The following is a 13981-nucleotide window of genomic DNA, read 5'->3' as shown; positions in this document are numbered from 1 at the left end:
AAATGTAAAATTAACTGCGGATCTTTGTGGAAATCGCTGGGTTCTAGAAAAGTGCCACGTGTCTCCCAAAGCCCGTCGGTCTGTGACGGTGGGTCCGAAGGGTCCCAACCTTCCCTCAACCGGGTGCTCGTCAGCCTAGCTGGCCCAGTTTTACATTTCGCGCCTTACTCCTCCTTTGGTGTCATTTTATTTATTTTATTATTATTATTTTTTTTTTAATGTTTATTTTTGAGAGCGAGAGAGACAGCATGAGCGGGGCAGGGGCAGAGAGAGAGAGGGAGACCCAGAATCTGAAGCGGGCTCCAGGCTCCTGAGCGCTCAGGACAGAACCCGACGCGGGGCTTGAACCCACGGACCGCGAGATCGTGACCCGAGCCGAAGTCGGACGCCCAACTGACTCAGCCCCCCGGGCGCCCCCGTTCCTGCTCACTTGTTAACTTTGCTTCCCCAACCCCTTTGTGGTCAAGAGGCAGGATATCAGAGTCGTCAGCCGGCCTGCACGCATCTCTTACCGCTGCCAGGAAAACACGTGGAGCTCACGGCATCTCTCTGGGGCTCAATTTCCTCATCCGAACATTCGAGACTGAATTAGCCCTGTGTCATTGGTTACTACTCTGGCTTAAAACTTCTAGCGGTGGGGAAAAAAAACCCACCACTGTCTGACTCTGCTCCCAGTTTTGTGGGGCAGGAAGCCCGGAAGGGCTCAGCCGGGCAACTCTCGCTTGGGGTTTTGATGTGGGTGCAGTCAGATGCCATCTGGGGTGGCCGTCGCTGTCACAGCGGGGCTGTGTGGCGTGTCCGGGGTGGCTGGCTCACACGGCTGGCCTCTGGTGCCTGCCGTAGTTTGGCAGCCGTGCTGGAGCCGGTGACCGATACGCTTACCGCCATCACGGCAGCTGGGCTTTTTCCAGAACGAGTGTCCCGGGAGCCAGCAGCTCCGCGGCCTTTTCGTACCTGGCCTTAGAAATCACAGCCCATCACTTCCACGGCTTTCCGTTGGTGATGAGCGCGTCCCTTCACTCTGGCCCAGATTGAAGGGGAAAAGACACAGATGCTGCTCCTTAAATAAAAGTGTCCAGAAACCTGGGAGCGGGTTCCAACACCGTCACGATACGGGGCACCTGGGTGGCTCGCTCGGTGAAGCGTCCCGCTTCGGCTCAGGTCACGATCTCGCGGTGCGTGAGTTCGAGCCCCCACGTCAGGCTCGGTGCTGACGGCTCGGAGCCTGGAGCCCGCTTCCGATTCTGTGTCTCCCTCTCTCTCTGCCCCTCCCCGATGCATGCTCTCTCTCTCTCTCGAAAATAAATAAACATTTAAAAAAAAAAAACCCTGTCACAATACACACAAAGCACTTGGAACAACGCTGGGCACCCAGGAAGAACTTAAACGTGTTTGCTGTTGGATCATAGCCCCACATAACGAAAATGGGCCGGTCGTACAAAATGGTCTGTTGAAACACTGAAGTAGGGGTGAAAGTATTAACAAAAATTCTCCACTTCAGAATAAGGCGTAACCATCGGTTGTGAACAGGAATTTGATTACGCCTGTGGAATGTGCCGGTTTGGAGGCGTAGGATTTCGCACAAGGAAAGAGGAAAAGTAAAAACAGGAAACACAGCCCTTAAATACCTGCACGTGGGATTGCGTCATACCCCGGGCCAGTGTGGGGTCTCTTATGTCACGTTGTCCGGCCAGGTGTCCAGGGGCGAGCCTCTGAAGTTTGCACATCTTTTTCCCCACGAAGCAATCAAGGCATCGCTCTGGGAACCCACGGGGGTGTTTCCGGAGCAAGCCCAAAATAAAGCTTTCCGGCACAAAATTGATGACTTCCGTCACTAAAGGCAGAGAAGGGACCGAGAGCACAGAGGCGTTATTCAAAGACGCTCGCCTCGTGGAAAAGCCAGGTAGAAGCTATTCTGTTGTCGGGAAATTTACAGACCCAGCCACACGGTGAATGACAAGTCAGAGAGAACACGTTCAATGACGTTATCGTTCATCCAGTGACACTCTAGGGAGTGTGGGCGTGGTCGGGACAGTTAGTGGCCAACGATGGAGAAGATGGGTAGTTCTCGCACATACGTGCTGGTGGTTATTCCCCTTCTCTCTTTTTCTTCTGCAGAGATAGAAACTTTCCCGGATACATGCCCAGATAAAGGCTACATTTTATTTCCCAGTTGACCGTGCCGACGGGCGTGGCCACGTGACGGGATTCTAGCCAAGGAAATGAGAGCAGAGACAAGCGGCGCCATTGCCTATTCCTGCGTGCCTCTCCTTTTGTTTTCCTGCCCTTTTCCCCGGGGCTGGAATGTGGTTGCAATGGCAGGAGCTGGAGCAGCCATCTTAAACCAGGTAGGCGAGCCACCTGCAGGTCAAGGAAGGCAGGTAATATAATAAAAAGCTGCAACCTATCAGCGTGGGTCCCATCGTGCTCAGACTGTTATCTCAGAGAAAAGTACGTTTCTCTCTTATCTCAGTCACGGGTATTCAGGCTTTTGTTATAGCACACCTGTGTCCTCAGTAATGCATCTTTAATTTACAAAATTAAATCTGTGGCTCGAGTCTTTCCAACACCCGCAGCCTGATCTGCCCCTATGTGAGGGAAATGTCCTCCAGAATGTCTTTGGGCCCCAAATAAATTACTCAACACGGGTGCTGCAGAGGAGGGCGTTTTTTGGTTACGCCGATGCTAACTTCGCGAGCCACGGTGCAGACTGGAAGGGGCCGCTGAGATCAGGACTGACTCTCGGCCACCACATAGGCTGCAAGGAAGGGTGCGAGCTACGTGGATGGAGGCACCTGCTGGCTCACAGCGTATTCACACCGCGCGGCTGGCAGGCGACAACGTGCTTCCTCGTCTTCGTTTGGTGCCGAGAGAAATGGAGAAAATTACAAGTGCGATCAAGCCAAGGCCGCCGAGTGGACGTCTTTTGAGCCAGCTGTCAGCAGAGATGGGCCGAACAAAAGTCTGCCTTTCCAACCTGAGCAACTCTCACTGTCGAATGAAGGTGCACGTCAAGTTTTTTTTTAAATGAGGGACAAGACGGGGGGACTGGGGGGCTCAGTCGGTTAAGCGTCCGACTTTGGCTCAGGTCATGATCTCGCAGTTCGTGGGTTCGAGCCCCGCGTCGGGCTCCGTGCTGTCAATGCAGAGCCTGCTTTGGATCCTCTCTCTCTGCTCCCCACCCCCCGGCTCATGCACATGTTCTCTCTCTCAAAAATAAATAAACATTAAAAATAATAAAAATATGGGGCGCCTGGGTCGCTCGGTCGATTAAGCGTCCGACTTCGGCTCAGGTCGTGATCTCACGGTCCGTGGGTTCGAGCCCTGCGTCGGGCTCTGTGCTGACAGCTCAGAGCCTGGAGCCTGTTTCGAATTCTGTCTCCTTTTCTCTCTGCCCCTCCCCCACTCGTGCTCTGTCCCTGTCTCTCAAAAATAAATAAACGTGAAAAAAATTTTATAATTCTATATCGTACAATATTCTTATAATCTTATAACTAGTATTTTCAATAATGATAATAAACTAAAATGGGGGACAAGATTCAAAGTCTTCCTCCGTGGACACGACAAAACCAATGTAACCCATCCCTTTGATTTTAAGAAACATGAGTTGGCCATACAAGTCAGCGCCTGGGATAATCGGATTCTGTCGCCTTGGGGCTAAATTCCCATTTTCACATCTGATAAAAAGATACCAGGGTTTTGAAAGACCGACTGTGGGGCAAATTTCTTGATTCCCCCACGGCCTGAGTCTGTCCCAGCACTGGGCGATTTTCTCCACTGCTCAGGGGGAGAAATCGATGACACGGCAACGAGCATATTAAAAGCCCCATCCGAGAGCTGTCACCGCACAAGAAGGAATGGTTTCCAGGGTGAAATGCAACCAAAGCGGGGCCCGGGCGGCTGGCCCGACAACATCCCAGCCCTCGAGTGGGCTGAATGCGGCACCTTCTCTTCTGATGGCGCCGGGAAGAGGCTGCCCTGTGAAATCGCTTCTTCATCCGCTCAGGGGCTGTGTCCAATCCTCACAGGTCCGGGACCACCTGACCGCCACCAGGCGCTTGTGCCCGTCCGCCCCGCAACCCGTGGCCGAGCGATGGTGAAGTCGAGACAACAGCTGCCTGGATGGGAACAGCTCAGGTCATGATCTCACGCTTTGTGGGTTCGAGCTTTGCATCGTATGGGATTCTCTCCCTCCCTGTCTCTCTTTAAAAATTAAAAAATAAAAACAATAAAAGACGGAGAATTACAAACATACTTATCCCTTCCAGTGACATGAAGGCCCTTTTCTAGGTGCCTCACGTAAGGGGAATCCTCCAGAATTTATTAGGGGTCTGGCTTCTTTTTCACTTAACATCATGTCTTCCGGGTTCATCCCTGTGATAACACAGATCCGAACTTTATTCCTTTTTTAAGGCTGAATAATATTCCATTGTATGTGTTTGTCTTATACTTAAAAAAATTTTTTTTAAATGTTTATTTCTGAGAGAGAGAGAGAGAGAGAGAGAGAGACAGAGGCAGGGAGCAAGCAGGGGAGAAACAGAGAGAGGGGGAGGACACAGAATCCGAAGCAGGTTCCGGGCTCCGAGCCATCGGCACAGACCCCCGAAGCGGGGGCTCGAACCCACGAACCACGAGATCACGACCTGAGCCGAAGTCGGACGCTTAACGGACTGAGCCACCAGGTACCCTGTTTATCTTATACTCTTGATACGTTTACACATGTGAGTCTCGGCCTTCAGAGTTCTTTCAAATTCCTTTGGGTCTACACCCGGGACCGGAACCACCAGATCCCGTGGTAATTCTACACTTGCCTTTCGGAGGCATCGCCCAACTGTTTTCCACAGCCGCTGCCCGATCTTACGTTCTACTGTTAACTATAAACATATTTTATTTAGCTTTGTTTATTTACGACAGATCTTTTCCTAATTACCGAAGATTGGTGGTTCACCTGTGCCATTATGGAGTCTGGGGAGCGAGACTGCTCTGCGGGTGTTCAGTTTTGTGGGTCTGGATCAGAAAAACCCAGCTGCTGGTGGCGCCTGGGAGGCTCAGTCGGGTCAGCATCTGACTCTTGATTGCGGCTCAGGTCGTGATCTCACAGTTCACGGGTTCGAGCCCCGCATCCGGCTCTGTGCTAACAGCTCGGAGCCTGGAATCGGCTTTGGATTCTGTGTCTCTCTCTCTCTCTCTCTCTCTCTCTGCCCCTCCCCAGCTCACGCCCTGTCTCTCTGTCTCTCTGGCTCTGTCTCTGTCTCTCTCTCTCTCTGTCTCAAAAATAAATAACATTTAAAAAATGTTAAGAAAGAAAAGAAAGAAAAAGAAACCTGAGCTTCTAAGGTCCTGTCGTGCTCAGACTAAGATGTGTGGCGCTGTGTGAGAGGGTCTGTGGGCGCACGTCCAGGCCACGGTGCTGGGCGTGGGGTCAGTCTGCTGTGTCTCCCCCAAACTGCTCTGGAGGAAGGGCAGCTGGAGGCGAAGTGGCTGGGGCCGGGCCGTGGGCATGGAGAAGAGGCGGAGATAGGTGGCACAGCGTGGGGACAGGTGGAACAGGAGAGAGCAAGGCCCGGGGACCCGCCTGTGAGAAGCCACGCATCCCGCGTCCCCTGCCTAAACTGACAGACGGCTGGCACCGTGCCTGGGACGGGCCGAGAGAAGAGAAAATCATGCACTCATTCGACAAACGTCCTCTGAACACCCGCCTCACGGCGAGCCGGCCTGCAGACACAGGCAGACCCAGCCCTCCTGTGTTGAGTCCCCCAGCCCTGCCACGAGTCTCTGCTCTCGCCAAGTGCGACCAGCCTGCTGAAGGTCTCCCCCAAAACACGCACCTCCACGCAGTAACAGCCCCCGTCCATGAAGAGTTCAGCACGGGCCTACTAAGCGCGTCAGACAGATTCACACCCAATCCTGACGACAACCCCCGTTTTACAGGTGAGAAGGTAACTGTAGCTCAGAGAGGCTGTGTCACTGCCCAACGTCACACAGCTGAGAGCTGGGGGAGCCCACGCCGGTCGCCCCAAACGGCCTCTCTAAATCCGAGAGCCTTCCCCGAAGACACGGAAAGCAACACCGGCAAGGAGGGTGACGTCACATACGGCACAGAATCCGGTATTTTCCGAAGCCCCTCTCAGAGGGCCGGAGTCTACCGGGGGTAGCTTCCCGACCCTTCCCCAGGTGTCCCTGGGTCCTCCGTCCTTCTGCCCAGACTCCTCAACACCCACCCCTGCCCGGAGCCTTTGGCGGTGATGAACCGCTCCTTCTGGAAAGCAGTGGCTGACACGCCCCACCCCCCACGGCGGCCTCCCCGGAAAGCCTGGCGGCTCTCCCCAGAGCGGCCCCACCTCCTCGAGGGCAGGCAGGACTGCCGAGAGCAAACATTTTTTTCCCCTTTGTCACATAGAGTAATAGACTCTTGAAAAATCACATACTTGGAGGATCACAGCTGAATCTTATAATCTGAGACTCTCCATCAAAGCGCCTGACGACCATCGACTAAGAGAATCTCGGAGTCAGTGACTCGAGAATCCCGGCACGCCACCATCCCTCCATCACGGACCGGGCAGTGGCTGCTGTCGCGGAGCGGCCCAGGCTGGCGGGCTGACACAGGGCAGGCCAGGAGAGCCGGGGTGGGGGGGGCGGTCAGGGAGGTGAGGAAGCCTGGGGGTGCATGAGGACGGGGTGGGGGGTGGGAGGAGGGAGGCTCAGCCTGTTGTCACGCTAGAGGAAGCAGTTGGCGGGTGAGGCCTGGCTCCGTTACTGATGGTTTTTATTATGTAAATCAGCCCAGGGCCTGCGCCTGGCACAGGCTTGGCATCCATCAGCTGGCAGCAGAATTAATCAATAAATAACCAGCTGGATGGGGCCTGGGCAGAAGCACCCGGCCACACCCCCACCACTACCCCCGAGGGGTCCTCCCAAGCTGGCAGGAGTAAAGGGATTACGGGCAGCTCAGGCCATCAGTGTAGCACACACGCACACACAACACACACACACACGCACAGGCACCACGCATATAGCTATAGCTTTGGAAGCCTCATAGATGCACACAGGTGGATGTGCCTGCACACACAGGCTCTGGGCTGTCGCGGCCCCCTGTGTGCGCGTGCCCCGCACGTATCTCCCCCCGCAGAGCCCAGCGCGCGCCCGGGAGCACAGCGGTTAGGAGGCAAGGTCATTCCAACCTCACACTCGTCTCGGGTGGGACGGAGCTTTGCAGCTCACGGCCCACACCGCTTGACCCCCACAGCAGCCCCGCGAGGCTGGCCAGGCTGGGCCGAGGCCCCCGTTTTACAGACAAGCTGAGTCTCAGAGAAGGGACTTCTCCGAGGTTACATCCGGCCCGTCTTTCCTCCTCCTCGCAGCCACACTTGCCCCCACCCACCCAAAGGTTTGAAGGGCTCTAGACCCAAGAAAGTTGGGGGGGGGGAAGTGGGAGAGGGAGCAGGAGGGCCCCCAAGCCTCCCCCCTGAGAGCAGGGGCCTTGATGACCCAGCAGAGAGCAGGGCGGGCCTGCAGCACCCCTCACCCCGCACCCCCGGTAAGGGCCAGGCCGGTGGGGGGCCTTTCCGCTCTCCTAGGGAGCAGTGATAGATTGCTCTCTCCACCCGGCGTGCTCACCCCCCCCAGTGCTGCCCCCCATAAATCAGCCTCCCCATCTGGGCCTTGGCTGTTCCTTGATCCCTCGCCAGCTCCGGCGTTGTTATTTTCAACCATCCCCCGTGCAGGAGGGGACTCACAGGAAGACTCGTAAAATTAATGGACGGGTTTCCTCCTCCCGTCTTCCCCCTTTCTCTCTGCGCCTGGCTTTCCGCTGGCCTCTACTTCTCTCTGGTTGGGATCACTAAATACCAAATGAGGAAATGACCCGAGACATGAATGAGTTTCACCGAGCGCACCGTGGGCCCTCTGTCTCTGGGTCCGGCGGACAGGGCAGCTGGGGTCAGCTCACAGCACCCGCTTCCCTCGGTCTCAGCCCAGGGGGTTCCCAGCTGCCACCACCTCCCCAGGACACAGGAAGAGGAAGCGGGAAGGTGCCCCTGCGTGGTCGAAGCAGACTCAGCGGGTCCTGGGGGCAGCCCGGGAAAGAACCTTGAGAGCAGGGGCCCCCCAGGGTGGTCAGGCCTTTGGAGCTATCACTCCTCGGAACAGCTGATAAAGACACTGGACTTCGGAAAAGGTCCAGGGCGCACAGCGCTGGGAATTCAAACCACACAAACAGTGGTTAGCCGCTCAGCCTCTGGAGCCAGCCTCTCCGAGTAGCTGTGTGATCCTGGGCAAGCTGCTTCACCTCTCTGTGCCTCAGTTTCCTTCTGGGTAAAGTGGAGTGAAGAATAGTACCTCCATCATAGGTGAGTGGGCACGTACCCTTTAGAGGAGTCACTGGTGAGGGCGCCTGGGTGGCTTAGTCGGTTAGACTCTGGGTTTCAGCTCAGGTCACGATCTCACGGTTCGTGAGTTCGAGCCCCACACCGGGCTCCGCGCCGACAGTGCAGAGCCTGCTTGGGATTCTCTCTCTCTCTCCCCCGCCCCTCTCTGCCCCTCCCCACCTCTCTCTCTCTCAAAATAAATAAATTAAAAAAATTTTTTTCTTAAAAAGAAGAGTCACCGAGGACCACAGTCAAATGCTCTAAACCTTAGCAACTGTTACCATAATTAAAGATGCTCGTACACAGACCCAAGAGTGCATCAGAATGCCCTGGAGGGCTTTTAAAACCCACACTGCTGCCCTCTCATCCCCACTCCCTAGGGTTTCTGGTTTCTTCCTCGGTAGGTCTGGGAGGGGCCAGGAGTTTGCATGTCTAACACATCACCAGCCAAGGCTGGGACTGCTAGTCTGGTGAGAACAACTGAAGCCCATGTCAGTGCTCACTACCCAGCTCAGCTGCCCCACCCCCTTTACCGCTTGGGAACTAAGGCCCGGGGAGGGGAGTGTGTGCGACCTCCTCCCCAACCTTTCCCACTGACTCCAGGAGCAAAGAGGCAGAATTTGCCTTCCCTGCCAGAGGTAATCTTTTAATCTCTTTGGCTTTAATCTTGCAGCATAAACCCAAATCCGCAGGGGTGGGGGGGGGAGGAAGGGGGAGGGAGGGACACAAATCTCCTGTCCTGGCGAGGAGAGTAATCCAGGCTTTTAACCCTGCATTTCATCACGGATCTTTTATCCCATCTCTGCCTTCCTCACCCCTGGCTCCTGAGACGCACTCCGCATAGGAGATGAGGAGGCAGAGAGAGCAAACGGATGGGGTAAGGCTAGGTTGGAATCACATGTTAAAAAGACTCCACTTGGAGAAGCCAAGCTTTCATTGCAAAACAACATAAAACAGAAATGATACGTTGTGGTTCATTGCCATTAAGAGTAATAGTCATCAAAAGACACCACTAAGAGAAAGAAAAGCCAACCCACAGATGCAGAAGAGCTATTTCAATACATATATCTGACAAAGGACTAGTACACAGCATATATAAAGAACTCCTACAAATTAATAAGAAAAAAACTTTTTTTAATAGGCAAAAGATATGAAGTGGGATTTCACAAAAGAAAATCTCAGAATCACCCATACCCACATGAAAAGACACTCAATGTTATCAACCATGAGAGATATGCAGACTAAAACCACCACAAGCTATCATTCACACCCACAGGAACAGCCACAATTGAAAACTGAAAATATCAAATATAGGAGAGACGAGGATCAACTCTCATATGCGACTAGTGGGAGTAGCAATGGTTCAACCTGTCTGACGGTTTCTTACAAAGTTGTGCATATATCTATTTTATGACCCAGCCATTCCACAACTGGGTATCTGCCCAAAAGAAGTGAATGTATATGTCTACACAAAGACTTGAACATGAATACTTTCTGCAGCTTTACTCGTTATAGCTCCAGACAGGAAACCACCCAACTGTCCATCAACAGAATAAATGAATAGACAAATGATGGCATAGCCCACAGTGAAATATTACCTAGCGCTTAAAAAAAAAAAATCAGGGCTCCTAGGTGGCTCAGTTGGTTAAGCTTCCGACTTCAGCTCAGGTCATGATCTCATGGTCCATGAGTTCAAGCCCCGCTTCGGGCTCTGTGCTGACAGCTCAGGACCTGGAGCCTGCTTCGGATTCTGTGTCACCCTCTCTCTCTGCACCTCCTCCACTCGTGCTCTTTCTGTCTCTCTCTCTCTCAAAAATAAATAAACATCAAAAAATTTTAAAAAATCAACTATAGATATGCATACCACAATCTGGACGAATCTCACAAGTATCACACTAAGTCCAAGAAGTCAAAAGCAAGAGAACATCTGCATGACTCTGTTTAGATGAAATATAAGTACAGGCAAAGCCAGTCTCTGGGGATAGAGGTCAGGATCGTGGTTGCCCTTTGAGAGAGGAAAGGTTAGTGACTAGGAAGAGCGTAAGAAGCCTTCTGGGGTGCCGGGAATGTTCCACAAACATAGGTAAAAATTCACTGAACTGTACACGTAAAACCCGCACTTTCCTTTCCTAGATGCAAATTATACCTCAATATTTTTTCAGCAACAGTAAAAAAGAAATGAAAAGACACTATATTTGAAACATGTACTCAGACCATCCCCCTCCCCTTTGGCACTCAAAGGACCCAGGACCCAGCCCAGCTCTGCCACAGCGTGGCTTTGACTCAGCCTCAGTTTCCCCATCCCTGAAAAGGAAAGAATCTCCAATAACCTCCCCAGTCTGTGGGGAGGATCCGTGTGAAAATAGAGGCGAAATGTTCTCTTGGATTGTCACAACCCTTGTGACCCCCTCTCAGGGTCTGGCAGAAATTGGTGGGGTAGGGTGCATGAAATTGATCCCTGGACCTGGGCTGCCTGGGGATGGGCCTGGAGGAGTGTGAAGAGGTCTTCCCAGACAGGCTACCATTTGCTGGCCACCCACATCCTCAAGACTCCAGGCTACTCCTATCCTGCCCTCCCAGGTAGACCATCCAGACCTCCAGCCCAGTGCTAAACGGTACCGTCACTGCTGTCATCGTGGTTCCTTCCAGAACATACCTGCAAGGCACAGAGCCCCTGCTTGATGGCCTTCTCCTCTCTCCCCCTTGCCCTGCCATCATTGCCTGGCAGAACCCCTCCCCCAAAGCTGGAACTACCATAGGACACTGAGGGGGAGATAAAACCCCCAAACTAGCAAGGCCCCGAAGGACCTGGGTCCCGGCATTCGCAGGCAGGGCTCCTTCCCCTCACCCTGTCCAGCTGTCTTGCCTGAAACAGTCACAGCACCTGAAAAAAGCCACAGGCTTCACTTTGGGGTGTATAGGACACTACTGTGCCCTGGGGCCGAGGTGGCAAAGTGCCCTTCTCGTGTCCTGTCTCCCATTTACGTTAGTCATGAACTCACGTGGCAACGTGCCCGGCCGAAAGGTTCCACTTCCCAGCCTCCCCTGCGGTGAGGCGAGGCCAGTGAGGGAAACATGTGTTGTCAGGCGGGACCGAGGGAAACGTTCAGCCAGTCTATACCCACCACCCCAGAGAGCAGATGTGACGATGGAGGTCCAGCAGCCACTTTGGAGCATGAGGCGACTTTGAGGGCGGAAGCCGCGTGCCAAAGTTGGTGAAACTAAGAGAAAGAAGGAACCTGGGTCCCTGACGACACTGCTGGGTCCCCCACCACCTCTGGACTCTCCTACCTCCCGACGTCCTCTGTGTGAAACAGAAGTAAGCCTCAGTCTGGTTCAAGCCACCATGACTTCCACTCTCTGTTATCCGCAACAGGAAGTAACCCTGAACTGATACACAGAAGCCCTGCAAGGTTGCAATTCCTGGCCTGGAGCGCAGGAACGTTTGCACATCACAAAGAGCAAACAAACCAACAAACGAAACGCTCGCAGGATGGGATAAAATCCTCCTTTAAAATGGTCTTCCTCTGGCTTTGCCACGTGAAGCGGAGTAGCTGGCAAGAAGCTCCCCCCGGTGAAACCGAGGCTTGCGGTTCTCCCGCAAGAAGGGGCACTGTTCAGCCACGCTGTGACCTCCCTACATGACCGTCCTACGATGCAGGGCCCGGGGGCTGGGAACTCAGCAAGGGCAGCAGACAGCCTGAGTTCAGGTCCCTGCTCCACGAACTGCGGCCCTCTTTGTGCCTTGGTTTCTTCGCCTGTAAAATGGGCGCCCTAGGGTGAGGAATACAGAGCCCGACCCTGGGAAGAGCTTGGAGCGGTGCCTGGTGCATAGGAGGGTCTCGAGACTGTCAGCCACGGTTCCTCATGTTCGTGCTGAGAACTTTCTTTCTTTCTTTTTTTTTTTAATTTTTTTTTTTTTACATGTATTTGTTTTTGAGAGACAGAAACAGAACACAAGTCGGGGAGGGGCAGAGAGAGAGGGAGACCCAGAATCCGAAGCGGGCTCCAGGCTCCGAGCTGTCAGCACAGAGCCCGACGCGGGGCTCGAACCCACAGACCGCGAGATCGTGACCTGAGCCGAAGTCGGACGCCCAACCGACAGAGCTGCCCAGGCGCCCCTAGAACTCTCTTTCTTTGCATGTGCTTGTAACACGAAACTGAACTTACTCTCCAGTTTTGGAACATTTCATCCCCCCCCCCCCCCCGCTTCATACTCACTGCCCTTATTGGAATCAACCCCCGGGAAGAGCCTCCTGGCCCAGGAGGTGGACCCCAGACCTTTTCCTCTTGCTTGGGTTTACGCGAGCAAAACCCAAGCGTGATTGTAGGCGATTCGCTTGCCAAGCGCCAGGGCAGAAACTTCAACGCGTCCGTGCCACTGAGGCAGCGTCAGGAAGCTCCCTCCGTCCCAAACGATCTCCCCTCCGACACTGACTGAAATTCCACACTAGAGCCAGAGGACCCCTAGGAGGAGAAGCCATTTAGAAGCACAGCATCTTGGAGTAAATGCACGTACTCAGGTCAACGTCGGGGAGGCAGTCTCGGCAGGGAAAGGGAGGGCAACGCCGCAGGCGAATTTTTGGATCTTCTCGGGGCAGTGCGAGAAGCCTGCAGCCTCTAGAGGCTGTGAGCTCAGTCTCACCCACCTACACATGGCGCGCGCGCGCACACACACACACACACACACACACTGATAATCGCTTTACCCCAGCAGTAGGGGCTTAAGCGGCTATGTAGGCTAGCACCCCCCGTCCCCCAGCTGCACCAGTCACCTCTGTCCCGAGGCGCTCGGTTCCCAGAGGCTCAGCAAGGGACGTCTTCAGGGCTGGCGGCTGATGGGGGTTTCAACAGAGCCAGTCAGCTGCCAGTAACACACAGCCTCTCTCTGTCTCTGTCTCTCACGCACACGCAGTCATGCCCAGACGCACAGTCGGAGGCAACACGCGAGACACGGGCGCACCAAACTGTCCTCCCAAAGGTGTGACAAAGGGGGACAGGCCACACAGAAACCGTCCTGTCCGGGAGGAGGCTCTGGTCTGTGTGCTCCCAGAAACAAGGCAGCTGCACAGACAGGACCGCTCCCACCCAGATCTTTCCCCGCCCCCCACCTCTGGTGCCCCCCCCATCCCTGCTCCTAGTCAGGCATTGCACCCCCAGAAGTTCTCAGCTCCCCTCCTCCACAGGAGCCCCATATCCTCTCCCTGGGAACCAAGCCCAATCAGGGTCCTCCTTCCCACTCATCCCCTTTTCCCAGCACTCAAGGCCCCCCAGGAATCTTTTCACCCCCCCCCTCCCACTTTCCCCAGTAACGCCCCCTCCTAGCCCTGGGGACTATAAGAACCCAGGCATAAGAACCACGTCTGCCCTCGTCTCCCCCCGCTGCGCCACAGGGCTACGCACGGAGGTGCAGGGCCCCAACCTTCCCCTCCCCCCTGCCTAGGGCTCACCCCCTCATCTCCCCCCCTTGGGAGCCGCTGGCGGCTCCTCTCGTTTTCCAGCGAGCGCGTGACAACAGAGATTAGAGCAATTAGAGAAAAGTCATCAGAGGGCAAGGCAGGAGCCACCACGACACCCAATTACCAGGGCCGGCAAGACACGGGTGAAGCACCAAC

The 13981-nt window shown here is 54.5% G+C and overlaps 1 protein-coding gene across 1 annotated transcript in view; it reads right to left on the bottom strand.

Moving 5' to 3' along the window:
• The window catches only part of LOC109265532 (splicing factor, arginine/serine-rich 19-like), a 59004-nt gene extending 58116 nt beyond the window's left edge, over positions 1–888 (bottom strand). The window contains exon 1 of the mRNA XM_053894863.1: positions 883–888. Within this exon, the coding sequence (XP_053750838.1) occupies positions 883–888 (6 nt within the window). The remainder of the gene's footprint in view (positions 1–882) is intronic.
• Between the last annotated feature and the right edge of the window lie 13093 nt (positions 889–13981).

The sequence above is a fragment of the Panthera pardus genome, unplaced genomic scaffold (assembly GCF_024362965.1).
Source record: "Panthera pardus isolate Hobbes unplaced genomic scaffold, ASM2436296v1 HiC_scaffold_6, whole genome shotgun sequence".
Classification (NCBI taxonomy): domain Eukaryota; kingdom Metazoa; phylum Chordata; class Mammalia; order Carnivora; family Felidae; genus Panthera; species Panthera pardus.
Note: the sequence above shows the minus strand (reverse complement) of the source record. Positions and strands in the feature narration are given on the sequence as shown.